The 20,200-nt window shown below is 40.0% G+C and overlaps 1 protein-coding gene across 1 annotated transcript in view; it reads right to left on the reverse strand.

Moving 5' to 3' along the window:
• Positions 1-7,103: 7,103 nt before the first annotated feature.
• The window catches only part of SLTM (SAFB like transcription modulator), a 62,474-nt gene continuing 49,377 nt past the window's right edge, over positions 7,104-20,200 (reverse strand). The window contains exon 21 of the mRNA XM_059180637.1: positions 7,104-10,395. Coding sequence (XP_059036620.1) covers positions 10,386-10,395 — 10 coding nt within the window. The 3' untranslated portion in view covers positions 7,104-10,385. The remainder of the gene's footprint in view (positions 10,396-20,200) is intronic.

Raw genomic sequence — 20,200 nt, forward strand, 5'->3', positions numbered from 1 at the left:
GGTTGCTTAGAAGAATGTCTAATTTCCACATACTTTGTACATCTTCTCACTTTCCTATTGTTGATTTCTCCTTGCATACTACTGTGGTCAGAAAAGATATTTGGTATGGTTTTGATCTTAAATTGTCTAAGATTTGTTTTGTGGCCTATATGATCTATCCTGTAGAATGCTGTGGGTGCGTTTGAGAATAATGTGTATTCTACTGTTGTTGGATGGAATTTTCTGTATATGTCTAAGTCCATTTGTTCTAAAGTGTGCTTCAATTCCAATGTTGCCTTGTTGATTTTCTGTCTGAATGATCCATCTATCGTTGATAGTGGGGTAGTTAAGTCCTCTACAATTATTGTCTCTCCCTTAAGATCTGTTGTTAATTGCTTAATATGTTTTGGTGCTTAGAGCATATATATGCATATATATTTATGACTTATATATTCTTGCTGTATTGGACCTTTTATCATTATATAAACAAGAGACCTTTGTCTTGTTACCCTTTATGCCTTGAAATATATTTTGTCTAAGTATGGCTATGCTTGCTTGTCTTCTTTTTGTTTTTGTTTGTTTGGAATATCGTCTTTCATCCTTTCACTTTGAGCCTATGTGTGTCTTTAAAGATGAATGGAGTCTTCTCTTAGGCAGTAGATAGTTGGGTCTTTTTTTTTTTTTTTAATACATCCAGCCACTTTGTGATTTTTTTCATGGTATTTTATGAAAAGTGCCTCTGCTGCTACATTTTCAGATAGCAAGAACCTAATAAGATAAGGCTGCTTTTACTTTTGATTGGAGTAGTTCACCAGGTTGGTAGTTAGGAGCCTTCCTTTTGTTTCCCAGAAAGTGGTGCTATAGCACAAAATTTTTAAAGTTCTTTAACCAGAGCTGACTCACCACCAAGGTTGGGAGTGCAGCATTTAAGAAAAATTTAAAAGGCAAAGAGCTGCAGCACAGTGGGGGTAGTACTTAGTACTTGTGGCTTTGGTTGTTTGCCCACAGCCCAATAGAGGAATTTTCAAGTTGGGGGCAGGGGCTCCCAGAGGTCTGTGCATAGACCTCTTGCCTCCCGAAGCAGACAAAAGAGATGCTTTGCTTCAGTCGTGATTGCCTACTACCCTTCCTTACTCTCCTCTCAGTCACCACAGACTCCATGAGGAGACAACTGGTCCCTCCAGCTGTAGCACTTACGGCCAGGCCGACCCCACTCATCACGTTCACCCTCTGACTCCTCTGCCAGAAAGTTCATGCCGGCTCAGTGCCACACCCAGCCTTCTCTGCCATCACTGCCTCCGCAGCCAACACCTGTTACTGCAACCTCCTCCGCAGTCCAGTCCACCGTCAGGTGCATGTCTGGATCTCACAGGTGTCCTGTACACTGTGCAAAGGCACTTCACTTTTTTTGGATTTTTAAAAAGTTGTAATTCCTGTGTAGTTACCATAGTGTTACATTAGTTTCAGGTGTACAATATAGTAAATGCAACAGTTCTGTGCAGGACTCAGTGCTCATCATGCTGTGTGCGCTCTTAATTCCTTTCACCTGTTTTATCCGTCCTCCCACCCTCCTCCCCTCTGGCAACCACCAGTTTGTAGAGAACAAAACCCTTAACTCTAGAGAAGAGTTAAGAGTCTCTTTCTTGGTTTGTCTCTTTGCTTCTTAAATTCCATATGTGATATCATATAGTATTTGTCTTTCTCTTATTTCACTTACCATTAGACTCTCTAGTTCTATCCCTGCTGTTGCAAAATGGCAAGATTTCATTCTTTTTATGGCTGAATAATATTCCATTATATATATATAATATATAAATAACATATAATGTATATATGGCTATATTTATATAATGATATTTATATGTATATTCTCAAGTTGGACAAAAGGGAAATATATATATGTATGTATGTATATTATCTTCTTTAACCACTCATCTATTGATGGACACTTGGGCTGCTTCCATAATTTTGGTATTATAAATAATGCTGCAATGAACAAAGAGGTGCATATATCTTTTCGAGTTAGTGTTTTTGTATTTTTGGGTAAATTACCATAGTGGAATTACTGATCCCATGGTAATTCTATTTTTAATTTTTTAAGGAACCTCCGTACTTTTTTCCACAGGGGGTATACCAATCTGCATTCCCACCAACAGTTCAAGAGTGTTTCTTTTTCTCCGTATCCTCGCCAACACTGGGTATTTCTTGTGTTTTTGAATTTAGCTATTCTGACCGGTGTAAGGTGATATATCATTATGACTTTGATTTGCATTTCCCCGATGAAGAGTGATACTGAGCATCTTTTCATGTATCTGTTAGCCATCTGGCTGTTTTCTTTGGAGAAATGTCTGTTTATATCTTCTGTCCATTTTTCTTTTTAAAGATGTATTTATTTGACAGAGAGAGAGAGAGAGCACAAGTAGGCAGAGAGGCAGGCAGAGAGAGAGAGAGGAAGAGAAGCAGGCTCCCTGCTGAGCAGAGAGCCTGATGTGGGACTTGATCCCAGGACCCTGAGATCATGACCTGAGCCGAAGGCAGCGGCTTAACCCACTGAGCCACCCAGGCGCCCCAATTCTGCCCATTTTTAAATTGGATTATTTGGTTTTGTGGATATTGTTTTAGAGGCTCTTGTATTTTGGATACTAACCCTTTATCAGATATGTCATTTGCACATATCTCCTCTCATTCAGTGGACTTTTTAGTTTCATTATTTTCTTTGCTGTGCAAGAGCTTTTAATTTTGATGTAGTCCTAAAAGTTTATATTTGATTTTGCTTCCCCTGCCTCATATCTAGAAAGATGTTATAGCCGATGTCAGAGAAATTAGTGCTGTGTACTTTTCTAGGATTTTTATGGTTTCAGATCTCATATTTAGATCCTTAATTCATTTTGTATTTATTTTTATGTGTGGTATAAGAAAGTGGTCCAGTTTTCCCAACCCCATTTGTTGAAGAGACTGTTTTTTTCCCATTATATATCCTTGCCTCCTTTGCCAAAGATTAGTTGACTACATAATCATGAACTTCTTTTGGGTCCTCTGTTCTGTTCCATTGATCTAAATGTCTGTTTTTATGCCAGTATCATACTGTTTTGATTACTATAGGTGTGTAATATATCCTGAAATTGGAGATTCTGATGCTTCCACTTTGTCATAATTACTTTGCTATTCAGGGTCTTTTGTGATTCCATACACATTTTAGGATTATTTATTCCTATTCTGTGAAAAAATGCTGTTGATATTTTCATAGGAATTGCATTAAATCTGTATGGACATTTTAACAATATTTGTTCTTCCCATCCATGAGCATAGAATTATTTTTGTGTCATCTTCAATTTCTTTCATCAAACTTATGGTTGTCAGAGCACAGGTCTTTCACCTCCTTGGTTAAGTTTATTCCTAAGCATTTTATTTTTAGTACAATTGTAAATGGGATTATTTTCTTGATTTCTCTTTCTGCTTCTTCACTAATAGTGTGCAGAAACTTAACAGATTTCTGTATATTGATTTTGTATCTGTGATTTTACTGAATTTATCTGTCAGTTCTAATAGTTTTTTGGTACAGTCTTTCAAGTTTTCTATATATAGTATCATGCCATCTGTAAATAGTGGAAGTTTTACTTCTTCCTTACCAATTTGGATGCCTTTTCTTTTTGTTGTCCAATTACTATGGCTAGGATTTCTAGTATTATGTTGAATAAAAGTGGTGAGGGTGGGCATCCTTGTCTTGTCCCCAATCTTAGAGGAAAAGCTCTCAGTTTTTCCACCATTGAGCATGTCAGCTGTGGGTTTTTTACATATGGCCTTTATTATGTTGAGGCAATTTCTTTCTAACCCTATTTTGCTGAGAGATTTTATAATGAATGGATATTGTACTCTAATGCTTTCTCTGCATTATCAAAATGGCCATATGATTTTTGTCCTCTCTCTTGTTGATGTATCACATTAATAATATTGAACCAGGGGGCGCCTGGGTGGCTCAATGGGTTAAAGCCTCTGCTTTCAGCTCAGGTCATGATCCCAGGGTCCTAGGATTGAGCCCAGCATCTGGCTCCCTGCTCAGCAGGAAGCCTGCTTCTCTCTCTCCTACTCCCCCTGCTTGTGTTCGCTCTCTTGATGTGTCTCTGTCAAATATATAAAATCTTTTAAAAATATATTGAACCATTCTTAAATCTCAGGAATAAATCCCACTTGACTGTGATGAATGACTGTTTTATTGTATCGTTGGGTTCAGTTTGTTAGTATTTTGAGGATTTTTGCATTTATATTCATCAGAGGTACTGGCCTGTAGTTCTTTTTGGAGTGTCTTTATTTCATTTTGGTATCAGAGTAATGCTGGCCTCATAGAATGAATTTGGAAGCTTTTCTTCCTTTTCTAATTTTTGGAAAAGTTTGAGAAGAATAGGTATTAACTTTTCTTTAAATGTTTGGTAGAATTCACCTAGGAAACCATCTGTCCCTGGACTTTCGTTTCCTTCCTGATTCAGTTTTGGAAGATTGTGTTTCTAGTAATTTATCCATTTTCTTCTAGGTTGTCCAGTTTGTTGGTATATACTTCTCATATTTTCTTGTCATTCTTTGTATTTCTTTCATGTTGTTATTTCTCATTTCATTTCTGATTTTGTCTTTTTCCTTTTTTAAAAATTAGTCTGGCTATCTAGTTTGTCAATTTTGTGAAGATCCAGCTCCTGCTCTTATTGATCTGTTCTTTTTTTTTTAGTTTCTATTTTCTATTTCTCTTATTTCGGCTTTTTTTTTTTTTTTTAAAGATTTTATTTATTTATTTGACAGAGAGAAATCACAAGTAGACGGAGAGGCAGGCAGAGAGAGAGAGAGGGAAGCAGGCTCCCTGCCGAGCAGAGAGCCCGATGCGGGACTCGATCCCAGGACCCCGAGATCATGACCTGAGCCGAAGGCAGCGGCCTAATCCACTGAGCCACCCAGGCGCCCCTCTTATTTCGGCTTTAATCCTTATTATTTCCTTTCTTCTGCCAGTTTTGGGTTTTGTTTGCTTCTTTTTCTACCTTCTTTTGGTTGTTTGAGATTTTTCTTGCTTCTTGAGGTAGGTCTGTATTGCTGCAAACTTCCCTCTTTTGCTGCAATCCAAAGATTTTGGATGGTTTGGTTTTTTTGTTTTGTTTTGTTTTTTTCATTTGTCTCCATGTATTTTTTTTATCTCCTCTTCACTTTCTTGGTTGGTTCATTCACTGTGCAGTAGCATGCTATTTAACCTCCATATATTTGTATTCTTTCTGTACTTTTTCTTGTGGTTGATTTCTGAATCCACAGTGTTGTGGTCAGAAAGCACAACTTCATTTTTTTTTCACAACTTCACTTTTAGCCTCGCATGTGATCTCCTCTGCAGAATGTTCCATATGCATTTGAACAGAATGTGTATTCTATATTTTAATGTTCTGCTGGTATCTGTCAAACAGATTAATCTGTTTCAATGCATCATTCAAAGCCACTGTTTCCTTGTTGGTTTTCTATTTGGATGATCTATCCATTGATGTAAATGGGGTATAAAAATCCCCTACTATTACTGTATTATTATTGATTAGTTCATTATGTTTGTTATTAGCTTCTTTGTTTTTGGGTGCTCCCATGTTGGGTGCATAACTATTTACAAGTGGCATATCTTCTTGTTCAGTTGTTCCCTTTATGGTGATATAGTGCCCATCTTTGCCTCTTGTTACAGTCTTTGTTTTAAACTCTATTCTGTCTGGGGTGTCTGGGTGATGGATATTGGGTAGGGGATGTGTTTGTGGTGGTGTTGGGTATTGTGTAAGACTGATGAATCACAGACCTCTACCCCTGAAGCAAATAACATATGTTAATTTTTTAAAAAGTCTATTTTGTCCAATAAAATTATTGCCACCCCAGCTTTATTTTCACTTCCATTTGCATGATGAACACTTTTCCATCCCTTCACTTTCTATCTGCAGGTGAATTTGGTTCTGAAAGGAAGTCTCTTGTATGCAGTGTACGGATAGAATTTCCTTTCTTACCCATTTTGTCACCCTATGTCTTTGGACTGGAGTGTTTAGTCCATTTACTTTCAAAATAATTATTATAGGTATGTACTTATTGCCATTTTGTTATTTGTTTTCTGGTGGTTTTTATAGTTATTTCTTCTTATGCTCCTTCATAGTTTCCTGGCTTTCTTTACAGATACACCTAGATTCCTTTTCCTTTTCTTTTTTTTTGCACATCCCTGTTTTTCTATGTGTGGTTACCATGAGGTCGATACGGTACCTTATGCCTACAGCAGTCTGTATTAAGTTTATGCCGTGTAAGTGTGAAGCCGTTCTTTACTCCCCCTCCTCCCACTTCCAGTCCTTTTATTTTGTGATCCCTTGACGAATTTTTATAGATATACTTAATTTTGCTGCTTTTGTGCTTCCTACTTTTCTTCTATTTATGGTCTTTCCTTCCTACTCAAAGAGTCCTCTTTAATATTTCCTGTAAGACTGGTTTATTGGTGATGAAATTCTTTAATTTTTGCTTATCTCTCCTTCTATTCTGAATGATATAGCGCTTTGCTGGATAGAGTATTCTTGGTTGCAGGAATATTTCTTTCAGCATCTTGAATATATCATGCCATTCCCTTCTGGCTAGAGGCACTTTCTGTCCCAGTTATGGATGTCTGATGAGTTGTACAATCAAGGGGAGAGAAAAAAGAAAGGACCCACACTGCCTTATGATGCTTGTGTCCCTTAAGTTCATTTTTCTATATGGTGTTCTATTAGTTCAGTCCTATTTGTTGAAAAAATTATATTTTCCCATTTAATTATATTGGCACTTTTGTCAAAATCATTAACTAAACGTTCAGGTTTTCATTGTCTGGATAATCTTAATCTATTGTTCTATCTTTATGTCAGTACCATAACATCTTGATTCTTGTTGCTGAATAAAATGTCTTGAAGTCAGGTAGCAAGAGTAATTAGAATTTTTTCTACAACTTCAAGGTTGTTTTGACTATTATAGTTCTTATATAATTGTATTTTTATATAACTTTAAAATATTGCATTTCTATATAATTTAAAAATGAACCTGCCAATTTCTTTAAGAAAAGCCTTATGGAATTTTGATTGGGATTGTTTTGAATCTGTACATCAGTCTGAGAAGTAATTACATTGCAGTATTTAATTTCTTATCTGTGAACATGATTGCCAATACATTAGACTTCATCAATATTTAAAACTTGTGCTCGCCCAACAACACTTAAGAAAATGAAAAGGCAAGGTAAGGACTGAAGAGAAAATACTTCCAAAATATATATTAACAAAGGACATGTATTATATCAAGAAATCTTACAACTCAATAAGGAAAAATATGAAAAACTTGCAAAAGCATGGACACTTTACCAAGAAAACATACAGATAATAAATAAATACATGAAAAGACACTTAGCATCTTTAGTCATAGGAAAATGCAAATTAACACCATAATGAGATACCACTACACACCCACTAGAAAAAAAATTTTTTTAACTGGCAATATCAAATGTTGGCGAAGATGTGAAACAACGGGAACTCTCACAGCTGACAAGAATGACTTGGAGTAACAGTTTGGCGATCTTTAAAAAGTCAAACATAAACACCTACCGTACAACCCAGCTGTTGCACTCTGATTTACCCAAGAGACATGAAAGCCTATGTGCATGCAAAGATTTCTACACAGATACTCAGAGTAACTTGAAAGAGCCTAAAACTGAGAGTAACCCAAATGTTCATTACCAGGTGAGCTAGTCATCCATATAAAGGGATGAACTACTGATCCATGCAACAATATGAATGAATCACAAAGTATGGTAAGTAAAAGCAGCCAGATAAAAATGCATCAATATTTATGATTCCACTCCTATAAAATTCTACAAAATACAAACTAATCTACTGGACTAAAAGTAGATCAGTGGCTGCATGAGGATGGAATGGGAATGGATGGTAAGGGGCAAAAGGAACCTTGGGAATGATGGATGTTCTTTATTTTGATAATTGTGGCAGTTCATGGAGATACATACTTGTATATGTCAATATTTACCAAGTGTTTATGTGTGACATTGTGTGTCACTATTTATCAATAAAAGATAAAAGTCAGTATTTACCAAGTATTTATGTATAATTTATTTTGAGTCACTATTTACCAATAAAGGATAAAATAACAAAGGTCACATTTGTTCCATCATAATAGAAAACTAGACAAAATACATAAAGGAACTGTTTCAAACAATGGACAGTGGACACAGCAGGGCTGTTACCCGAGAGAAGAGAATGAGAGAAGTGAGCTCTTTGATTGCTCCATCTTCCTGCCTAGATGCATTTTCCTAACAGTGGTAGAAGGAGGGAAACTCAAATAGAGCCCAGAACGCTGAGCATGAAAAGACTGAGGTGGGAGTTCATGGACACTGACGGGTAGTTGGCTGCAGGACAGAGCTCTAGGAAGAAGGGACCTATACAGAAAAGGAGCTCCGTATAACCTTTAATCTTTGCTTGGTATTACGCCAAACACATATGAAATGCTACTCATGTGGTTGAGCAAAAAAATATGTATCGGGTTTTTTTTGTTTTTGTTTTTGTTTTAAAGATTTTCATTTATTTGTCAGAGACAGAGGGAGAGAGAGTGAGCGAGCACAGGCAGGCAGAGAGGCAGGCAGAGGCAGAGGGAGAAGCAGGCTCCCTGCCGAGCAAGGAGTCCGATGCGGGACTCGATCCCAGGATCCTGGGATCATGACCTGAGCCGAAGGCAGCTGCTTAACCAACTGAGCCACCCAGGCATCCCTGTATCGGGTTTTAAACTGAACAATTCCCAGAGTTATCCAGGGCAAGAAGTTCAAGTTTCAACCAACTGAAGCCTTGAGCTGTGAGTGGTCAACTAGGGCATTCACTGTCAACCACATCAAGGCTATCCCACAGGACTATGACTGAACTATCTCTTAAATGAAATCTATTCTAGTTTCACCATAAGAATCTATAAACAAGGCTCAAATCTGTCAAACTGATCAACAAATAACTTAAATGCCTTCACTTCTTGAAGGGAAACAACAAAATCTGGACATTCAACAACATAGTAATCATAATGCCCAGTATCCAATAAAAAGTTGTTAGAGATGCCAGAACCCAAGATGATCCCCAACCAGGAGAAAATTCAAATAAAAGAAATGGTAAGAAATGTTACATTAGCAGACAGGAACTGTAATCATACATTCAAAGGCAAACGATATAATGAAGAGGGAAATCAAACTCATTTTTTAAAAACCCACAGAGATTAAAAAACAATGTATGAGGGGCGCCTGGGTGGCTCAGTGGGTTAAAGCCTCTGCCTTCGGCTCAGGCCCTGATCCTAGGGTTCTGGGATGGAGCCCCACGTCAGGCTCTCTGCTCAGCAGGAAGCCTGCTTCCCTTCCTCTCTCTGCCTGCCTCTCTACTTGTGATCTCTGTCAAATAAATAAATAAAATCTTAAAAAAAAAATGTATGAAATAAAACTTTCACATGATAAGATTAACAGTGGATAGACATAGCAGTAGAAAAGACTGGTAGGAGCGTCTGGGTGGCTCAGTCAGTTTCGCGTCTGCTTTTAGCTCGGGTCATGATCCCAGGGTGCTGGGCTCAAGCCCAGCATCGTTCTCCCTGCTCGGCGGGGAGTCTGCGTCTCCCTCTGCCCCTCCCACTCTGTCTGTCTTTGTCAAATAAAATAAATAAAATCTTAAAAAAGAAAGAAAGAAAAGACTGGTAAACATGAAAGCGCAAAGATAAAATGAATTAAAAAAATAAAAATAAAGAAAGCTCAGTGACTTCTGAGGGAAGTCAAAACTACATGTAAACGAAGTCTTAGAGTAAGAGAGTGTAAAAACAAGATAGGGGGGAAAAAGGGCCAGAATTTCCAATTTGATTAAAACAACAAACCACAAGTAGAAAATACACACCAAAATACGTCATAACCAAATTGCTGTAACCAGTGATAAGTAGAAAATCTTTAAGCAACCATTAAATGCAAGGAACAGGCTAGGGAAGGAATATCCTATCCCTGTACCCCCACGCCAACCCCCCAGCATAACCTCCCAAGGTTACCCAATGGCTTGAATGAGGCAAGACTCCTAGACCGTGTGTTTGGGTTTTAGGAAGTTCCACTGTGTAACAGAGGCCAGGGCACTGATACTTCAGCCAAGAGGCTCACTGCACTGTCCCAAGAAGTGGCTCCTAGAGCTCTAAGTCCCAACCCAAATCCCTCGGAGGTGGACTGGGAAGCCTGGGAAGGAAAGAGCCATTTAGGAGCAGGCCGTGTCTCTCTCCTCCATTTTCCAAATAGAGAAACTGAAAACCATGGCTTTCTCCATATGGGAAATGGCAAATCTGTAGCAAAGAAGTTTCCATCTGTCCGTCAACCTCTGGGCTGTGGGGCCAGCACTCTATGCTGCACTGAAATTGCAATGAAAAATCTAATTTTCAGTTATAGGAGAAAATACCCATAGTACCCAGGTGGCACAACCAAGGCATCAACTCAAATCGAACTTTAGCCCCAAGTACTTAAACTCTACAGCCATCACTAAGAGGGAGGTCCCTAAACACAACAATACCGATTTGAGCCTCTCCAGAGGAGAATGATGAATAAGAACTTCTGCCCCTCCCCAGCCACATCCAATGATGGAGGGAGGGATGAAGAGAGAAAGGGAGGAGTGAGTGAGTGGGAGGAAAAAAGGAAAGAACGGTAAAAGAAAAGAAAGAAGGAAAACCTGGATACTGGAAAAACCAATAAAATGGAAGAATGTGGACACACACGTACTATTAAATTGAAACAGTTTCAGGAGAGCCTGCCTGGCTCGGTTGGTTAAGCGTCTGCCTTTGGTTCAGGTTATGATCCTGATCAAGCCCCGAATTGGGCTCCCTGCACCTCCTCCCTTTGCCACTGTACTTTCTGGCTCTCTCTCTCCCAGTCAAATAAATAAATAAAACCTTAAAAAGAAAGAAAAAAAGAAAGTTTCATAATTTGAGCCAAATGGAAACCCAAAATTTATTGGGAGAATTTGCGTAACAAAAATAGCAGCAATTAGAGGTCTTATGCCTGTACAACATAGAGGTTCTAAAGTAACTTAATATGCACTAAAATATGCCAATTCAGGGCATCTGGGTGGCTCCGTCAGTTGAGTGTCCCGCTCTTTTTTTTTTTTTTTTTTTTAAAGGTTTTATTTATTTGACAGGGAGAGAGACAGCCAGAGAGGGAACACAAGCAGGGGGAGTGGAAGAGGGAGAAGCAGACCTTCCACAGAGCTGGGAGCCCGATGGGGGTCTCCATCCCAGGACCCTGGGATCATGACCTGAGCTGAAGGCAGGCACTTAACGACTGAGTCACCTAGACACAAGTGTCCTACTCTTGACTGCGGCTCAGGTCAAGATCTCAGGGTCCTGGGATAGAGCCCCCACAACAGGCTCCGTGCTCAGTGCAGAGTCTGCTTGTTCCTCTCCCTCTGCTTCCCCCCCTTACTCTTTAAATTAAAAAAAAAAAAATTTTTTTTAATAATAAAATACACCAAGTAGTAAAACTTCAGGGACTCAATACTGGGACTCCGATTTCAGTTACACCTGAAGACAAATCTGAATATAGCACCCCGATAATCTGAAGAGAGCAACTAAATATAGAGAAAACATAGGTATGCCTCATTTTAACTACAACCTTGCCTTTCCCATAGCCAGAGTACCCACTGCCCTAAAATATTCCACAGTATCTTTGACACTTACAAACTGGTTTGACAAAACAGGACCCCACAGATCCCGGGTTAAAGTCGTTAATAGGGCGACACCTGGGTGGCTGGGTCAGTTAGGCATCTGCCTTCAGCTCTGGTCATGATCCCAGGGATTGAGCCCTGCGTCAGACTCCCTGCCTGGTGGAGTCTGCTTCTCCTTCTTCCTCTGCCCCTTCCCCACACACTCCCCCTCTCTCCAAAAAAAAAAAAAAAAAAGTTAATATGGCCCAAAGAGGGGTAAAATAGGTCCTTCAAGTATGGAAACTTCTATATGACCCAACTGATGAATGGGTGATTATTCCTACTGCTTCTCTACATAATAGCCCACTTCTGCCTGTTCTTAAATCTAGGAGAATGGATGATGCCTCCTGCGGGATCACTGCACTCTTAAATGCTGTGGGCCCACCCATGAAGGCCCCATCCTCAATACCCAGTATTACTGAAATTACTAATGTCATCCAATCAGAAACCAGCCAAGATGTTCAACTTAGGGCCTGTTCACACAGCCCCTTGGCCAGTTTGCCTTCAGCTTCAAAGGAACCCAATACACTGTGACTAGACCACCCATGGGATACCTCAGCAGCTTTGCCATCACACACAGTCTTCGCAGAAAACCTCCTAACTGCATTTACCTTTCTCCAGGGGCACAGGCATTATCTTAATTTGATGACATCCATCTCCAAGGAGATTCATTTGACACACTTATTAAAGACATACAAGTCAATGTTTTTATTCGTTTTTGGGTTCCAGAAGCAATGTAATTCTCATTTCAAGGATTGCTTAACCTCACTGATGCTCCTACTTACAAATCAGTCCATCTTAAATGGGGCTCCCCCCAACAAAAGGCCCTAGAATCTATCCAAATGAAAATCAACAGGCACTTCCCTTTAGTACCTTTGGAGACTCCACTGCAGGGGCTTTGACAACCTCCCCTCTTACCTCCCGGTCTCTGGACCACTTATGATGGCCTTAAGTTGCCCATAGGCTTCTGATGCCAGAAAGTACCCCTCTCAGTCTCATGCTATATGCCACCAGAGCAGAAATTGCTGGCCACATCCTGAGGATACCCTGGAAAGAGTGGCTCCCACAAGACCCCGAGCCTATGACCCTCTGTACCCAGATGCCCACCATGCCTTGGGTCACGGCAGCAGGCACCCCACAAGCTCAACACTGCTACTGAGGCCCCCTTGTAGGATAGAGATAAATGTGGCCCCTGTGGCTTATTCTGATTGCAAGATAAATGGTCTCCTTTGTTCTCAGCTCCTTACCAGACGTCATCCCTCCTCCGGACCTTGGACTACCTGGGGAGGCTGCTTGGAATTAACTGAGTGAACAGCAGTGGAAGCTCACAGCGAACACACAGCATGGCCACCACCATAGAGGAGGGAGCCCAGTGCGGTGTTGCTGCTTTCATCTCTTAACCAAGATGCCCCTGATAAAGGGCAGGACAGAGGACACAAGAGTGGGCAAAAGTGGCCAAATTTCAGGCAATCATCTTAGCACCCACTGCACATTTTTACAAACTTTGGGGTCACTGCCTAAAAGTCCTCTCAAGGTAAAGAATTCCAAATCTCTGGCCTCACAGATACCCATGAAACAAATCAGAGTCACACATGCCTCTCTATACACTAAGGCCAAAGTACAAGGCCTCACCAGACACTCCTCATCCCCTTCAGAGTCCCAGACATTACTGAGTTACCAAGACACACATTTCACTTCTGAAACTAGACAGTGCCCTCTTAGAAAAGGCATTCAACTGAACTTTGATCTTCCCAACAGGTCCCCGATGGCCAGTTAAATGAGATATAATGGTCTCTTCAAATAGCTTCTTTTTAAACTCTAGTCTGCAAATGGACCCCCTATGTGGGTCTCAATCTTGCCCCAGGCCTTATTCTTTCTTCATGTAAGGCTCCTTGGATAATTCACACCTTACACTAACTAAACAACTTTCCGATACCCTTTCCTATCTTTAAAGAGGGCCTGTCTAGCCTCCAAAATTATCTGTCCGGGGCATTGCCACGGACAGTGTGGACTATCAAGAAGGGAGACAGAAAATCCTGCTTTGCAAGTGAAAATCACATTGAGAGAGAATCATAATAAAAGCAACACCATGTCCCACACCAGTGAACCGAGAAGCCCCCTCTTGGTAATACTCCAGCATCGGGCAGCAGAAGCCTGTCAGGAGTGGCAGCACACCACTGGTTTGCAACCCGGAGGCCCAAAGCCTCCAAGTCAGTCACGGTTCCCGCCACACCGAGCAGATGCTGAGGCCCCCGTGACTGGAGTGTGGCTCACACCAGCTCTGCAGCCCAAAGGCCCTGCCAGCTTGCCTGCCCACCGTCAAACCAATGCATGGAACAAAACGCCCACGGCAGCTGGCTCAGCTGGAGGGCCCGCACACGGCTGAACGCTGCAGCTGCAACCACCTCAGCCGCAGAGATGCTATGCTGAGGGACGATGTGACACCATAGCACCGAGGTGCACGCACGTCAGGCCAAGAGGTGTCAGATCTATTCTCGGCAAAACCCCACTCATGGCCTGTGCGGGCAAAGCCTTGGGCTCTTGGGGAGATTCTGGATTCGGCCACGCTCCCTGAGGCGTTTGATGGTGCCAGCGGGTTTCAGGTACTCTGGCCCCACCACGGCAGTCCCGGGGGTGCCGCCATCGCTCTCTCTAGCTGGACACCCACAAAGCTCCGGCACTTAACAGATACTTGCAAGTCGAGCTTGCGGGCCCAACACTGCCTTCAAATTTGACAAGCAGTCTGGTCTTAGTATATTACAGGTTGTATGAAGGCAACCCTCTGATGCAAAAATTAAATTAAGCCAGGCGCCCCTAGAGTTAGTGATTTTTGAAGGATTAAATGGTCAATCAGATTCTCAGAATTTTAGTTTGCTTTCTTCCTCTTGGTTCAATTTTGTAATTTCTGTTCTCAGAAAATAAAACACTCAAAATAGCAAAAACAAACAAGAAAACCACGACCCATATCAATCTGAGTGGGTATCCACTTGGAAAGGATACACCAGTCCCACGTCCCAGTTATACTGCTCTGGCCCCGGAGTTCACCGTGCATTGGACACCGCCTTGGACACCATCACCGCTGTCCAAGATCTCACCATTGGAGAGGACTGCCCTCCAGGCCCTGAGACCTCTGGCGAAGCAATGCCCATGGGCCACCTCTGCTAAGCTACCAACAAATGAGATGTAGGTCACTTATTACTTTCCCTCCTTAACAGGAGGGATTCCATGATGCTTCTTGAGCTTGCTGTTCACTTAGCCCACGATCCTCATGTACACTCTGCTTCCGGCCCTAATACTCCCATGCCTAAGGGGAAATTTTGGAGAGTTTACTACCATCTGTGTCCTTCTAAAAATTAATGGAAATTAATGCTTTCCCCAGTGTACAACTGCCTATACGTCTACCCCTCAACTCCCTAGGGACAGAAGCTCCCGCTCCCCATTGCATTCTCCTACTCCTCCCAACTCTGGCTTGCCCCCTGACCCTCTCACCCTGTATCTCCATCGACTGCCACCACAAATACCCCTTCCCCTTGGTTACAACAAATACCACTAACATCGAAATACATCTTACTGAACTACCAGCTCATTCCCTTCAACAACGTAACTGCAGAACCTGCCACCTTGACCCAAGCAATAACACCAAGATAGTATCGTCATGAAGAAGATAACTGAGGCTTTTAACACACATGACAAGTCCACCAAGATATTGTTAGAGACCCCAGAAATTCAGACTGGTTTTCACGGCTAATGCCATATAAATGGGCAACTTGGTTTTGGGCTAATCTGCAAGGGTTCCTTGTTCTTCTTTTCTTCCTTTTTCACCTTATGTTTGCTAGGTTATTCAAGACAACTCATCTCAAATTCTCCTCTACTATTTAGAACAAATACCCAAAGTAACGGAGCTCAAAACTGAGGTCAAGACATTGAGACGTCAATTTTAATATATATTTTTAAATTTTATCTTTAAAAACTTCTTCAGAAGCACGCACCTAGGCAGGTCTGTTGGTTAAGTGTCTGCCTTTGGCACAGGTCATGATCCCAGGGTGCTGGGATCGAGTCCCGCATCGGGCTCTCTGCTCAGCAGGGGGCCTGCTTCTCCCTCTCCTCCCAGCCCGTATTCTATCACTGACTCTCTCTGTCAAATAAATAAAATCTTAAAAAAAAAAATACTTTTTTTCTTCAGCTTTTTGAGGTAGAATGAACACATAGGTATAAGTAACATACTGTATACTTATGTGGACAGCTTGTTCTGACATGTATACATTGTGAAATGATCACCACAATCAAGCAAATTAACATAAGCATCAACTCAACAGTTACCATTTCTCTATCTTTCTCCTTCCCCTCCCTTCGTCCCTCCTTTCTTCCTTTCTTTTGTAGGGAGAACACTTAAGATCTACTAACAAAAGTCGAGTATACAATACAGTACTACCTAGAGTCACTATGTTGTACCCTTTGACTGACACGTCCCTATCTCCCCCTTCCTCCCGTCCTACTGACCACCACTAGACTCTCTTCTTCTATTAAATTGACTATTTGATTCTACGTATCAGTGAGATCATGTAGTATTTGTCTGTGTCTGGCTTGCTTAGCATGAAATCCCTTAGGTTCACCTATGTGATCCCAAATGGCAAGATTACCTTCTTTTATGAGGCTGAATAATATCCCATTGTGTAGTATGTATACACACACACATTTTCTTTATCCATCAATAGACATTTAGGTTGTTTCCAGGTCTTGACTACTATAAATAATGTTGTAGTGAACACAGACATGCAAATAGCTCCTTAAGATCTATACTTCATTTCCTTAGGAAATAGCTCTAAAAGTTAAAAATGCTCTTGACCCAATTTAAAGGGCCTAAGTAGCAAGTCAGTTTCCCTTCTTGAGTGGCTGAGTCCACACCCTAGCCAATTCCCTTACTGAGCTCTTCTACTCTGGGGTACTATGCACCCAACTCTAATTAACCTGGGGCCAGGTACCAGACAACTAAGGTCCCTATGCTGCCAAGTGAAATTATTTAAAATAGATGATCCTCAGGGGAGCCCATGAAACCTAGCTAACCTCATCCTACTTGCCATATCTAAGCTGCCCCTTACTTCTCTAATTTGCTGTTACCATGTTCCTAGGTGCAACTTTTGTGCTGCACCGCATGGGAGCTTTTACTCGATCAAAACTTAAGTAACAGAGTTCTGCCTTTAATTTATCCAAGTGTTTTTATATTGTGCCGACCATCTTTAAAGAAGAATCTTTAAATCTATAAAACAATTAATTAGAAAAGAAGGGCCTATAAAAATGATCAAACTTTCTACCTTAAGGAGAGAAAAAGAGCAAATTAAACCCCAACAAGCAGAAGATAACAAAGAATAAGATCAGAAAAAATGAGTAGAAAATAGACAAAAGATTAAAAAAAAAAATCAATGTAACCAAAAGCTGGTCCTTGGGGGATAAAAAAAAAACCTCTGACAATTACTTTAGCCAGACTGACTGAGACAAAAAGAAAGAAGAAAAGAATTTCCAATATCAGAAATGGAAGATGTGGTATCACTACAAATCTTACAGATTGGAAAAGGTAACATAGTGAATAATTTTCTGCCAATAAATGTGCTCACTTATGTAAAATGGATAAATTCCTTGAAAGACAAAAAGTATAAAAACTGGTTCAAAAAGAAACAGGAAATCTTAATAGTCTTATGTCTATTTAAGAAATTGAATTTATAGGGCACCTGGGTGGCTCAGTGGGTTAAGCCGCTGCATTCGGCTCAGGTCATGATCTCAGGGTTCTGGGATCAAGTCCAGCATCGGGCTCTCTGCTCAGCAGGGAGCCTGCTTCCTCCTCTCTCTCTGCCTGCCTCTCTGCCTACTTGTGATTTCTCTCTGTCAAATAAATAAAATCTCTAAAAAAAAAAAGAAAAAAAAAGAAATTGAATTTATAAATTTAACATCTCCACAAAAGAAAATTCCATGCCCAGATAGTTACTCTATCAAGCATTTAAGGAAAAAAGGCCATCTTGTAAAACTTTCTCAGAAAAAGACAAAGGAAAAAACATTTCTCTATCACATTATGCAGACGGCATTACCCTCATAAACATTACAAGAGAACTACAGACTATTTATTCTTCATGGAAATAATGCAAAACTCTTACCACCACCAAAACAAAAACAACACAACAAAGAAAAAATTCAAAACTCACTATAAGGCAACAAAAATAAAGGTAGTGTGATACCGACAAAGGAGAAATAGATCAATGAAAGAGAACTAAGAGTCAAGAAATAGAATCATTTGTCCACGATCAACCGGTTTTTTGACAAGGGTGTCACAACTCTTCAATTAATAGTCTTTTCAAAATAATATTTTCAAAAATAATAATAGTCTTTTCAAAAATGAAATTTGACTGTTACCTTGTTACATATACAAAAATTAACCCAAAATAAATAATACACCTAAATATAAGAGCTAAAACTGTGTAACTCTTAGGAGAAAACACAGTGGTAATTTTTCATGACTTCTGCTCTGGCAAAAGATTCTTAGAAATGACACCAAGAACACAAACAGTAAGAAAAAAAAAATAAACTGTACTAAGTCTAAATTAAAAACTTTTGTGCTTCAGGGGCACCTAGGTGGCTCAGTGGTTTAGGGCCTCTGCCTTCGGTTCAGGTCATGATCTCAGGGTCCTGGGATCAAGCCTGGCATTGGGCTCTCTGTTCAGCAGGGAGCCGCTTCCCCTTCTCTCTCTGCCTGCCTCTCTGCCTACCTGTGATCTCTGACTGTTGAATAAATATATATATTTTTTAAAATCTTAAAATAAAAAACAAGAACAACAAAAAAATCTTTTGTGCTTCAGAGGGTACCGTAAGTTCAATGACAATCCACATAATGGGAGAAAATATTTGCAAGTCACATCTAACAGGGACTTCTACCTAGAATTCTTACAACTCATTAACAAAAAGGCAAATAGCACAATTTTAAAAAATAGGTAAAAGGTCTAAACAGACATTTCTCCAATGAAGATGTACAAATGCCCTATAAGCCAAGGAAAAGATGGTCAGGGTCATTAGCCATCAGGGAAATGTAAATTAAAACCACGGTGAGATACCATTTCACAGCCACTAGACTGGTGAAAAAGGTAAGCAGGCTCTGGTAAGAAAGTGAAAATATCAGAGCCCACACATGCTGTTGATGGCAATATAAAATGAAAGGGCAAATGTGGAAAACAGTCCGGCAGATTTTCAAGCGATGAGAGTTAGCATATGATCCAGCAATTCCATTCCTAGGTATATACCCAAGAGAAATGAAAACATATGCCCACATAAAAACATGTACAAGAATGTTCATAACGGTATTATTTATAAAACCAAAAGGCAAACACAAACCAAATGTCCATCAACTGTAGAATGGATATATGTGGCATATCCACACAACAGAAACTCATTAAACCATAAAAAGAAATGAAGTCCTGATAACATGCTACCACATGGATGAACCTTGATAACATTATGCTAATTGGAAAAAAGCCAGTCACAAAAGATAACAAATGATTTCACTTACATAAGATGCCCCACATTACCAAATCTATATATAGACAGAAAATAAATCAGTAGATGCTTAGGACTGGGGAGGACCAGGGAAATGAGAGAGTGAGGAGGTGACAGAGTATAGCATTTCTGAGGTGATGAAAATGTTCTAAAATTCACTGTGGTGATCTATGAAAGTACTAAAATCACTGAGTTGCACACTTTAAGCAGGTGAATTGGATGGTATATGAATTACAGCTCAGTAAGAAGTTTTAAAAAAATCCTTAAAATTTTAATAAACCAGACCCAGCTATAATCAATATCTGGCAATTAGACAGATATAAATCCATCAATCAATCATACCTAAATATGGATTTTCTCTACTAAGCAAGGCTGATATATTTTAATATCAATGTAATTCACCATATTAACAAAATGAAGGGGGAAGCCCATATGATCATTGCAACAGACACAGCAAAAGCCTTTGACAGAATTCAGTATCCATTTATAACAAGAACTCCCAGTATATTGAGAATACATGGTAACGTCTTCAACCTCATAAAGAGTATAAATAAAAAGTTCATAGGTGACATCATATTTAATGGCAAGAAACTAAATGCCATCTTCCTAAAATTGGGAACCATACAATAGTATCTGCCCTCAACAGATACCTCCTATTCAACATTCTATTGGAGATACTAGCCAGTGCAGTTAAGACAAGGAGAGAAAAAGGCACTGAAATTGCTAAGAAGAATCTAATGCTACCTTTGTTTCCATGAGACACAATGGTAGACACGATGGTATATGTGGAAAACCCTGAGGCATCTACTACAAAGCTAGTAGAATTATTAAGTCAATTTAACAAGGTCAAAGGATACAAAGGTCAGGGCGCCTGAGTCAGTAGAGCATGAGACTCTTGATCTCAGGGTTGTTAGTTCAAGCCCCAC

This window comes from Mustela lutreola, chromosome 7, assembly GCF_030435805.1.
Source record: "Mustela lutreola isolate mMusLut2 chromosome 7, mMusLut2.pri, whole genome shotgun sequence".
NCBI classification, from domain to species: Eukaryota; Metazoa; Chordata; class Mammalia; order Carnivora; family Mustelidae; genus Mustela; species Mustela lutreola.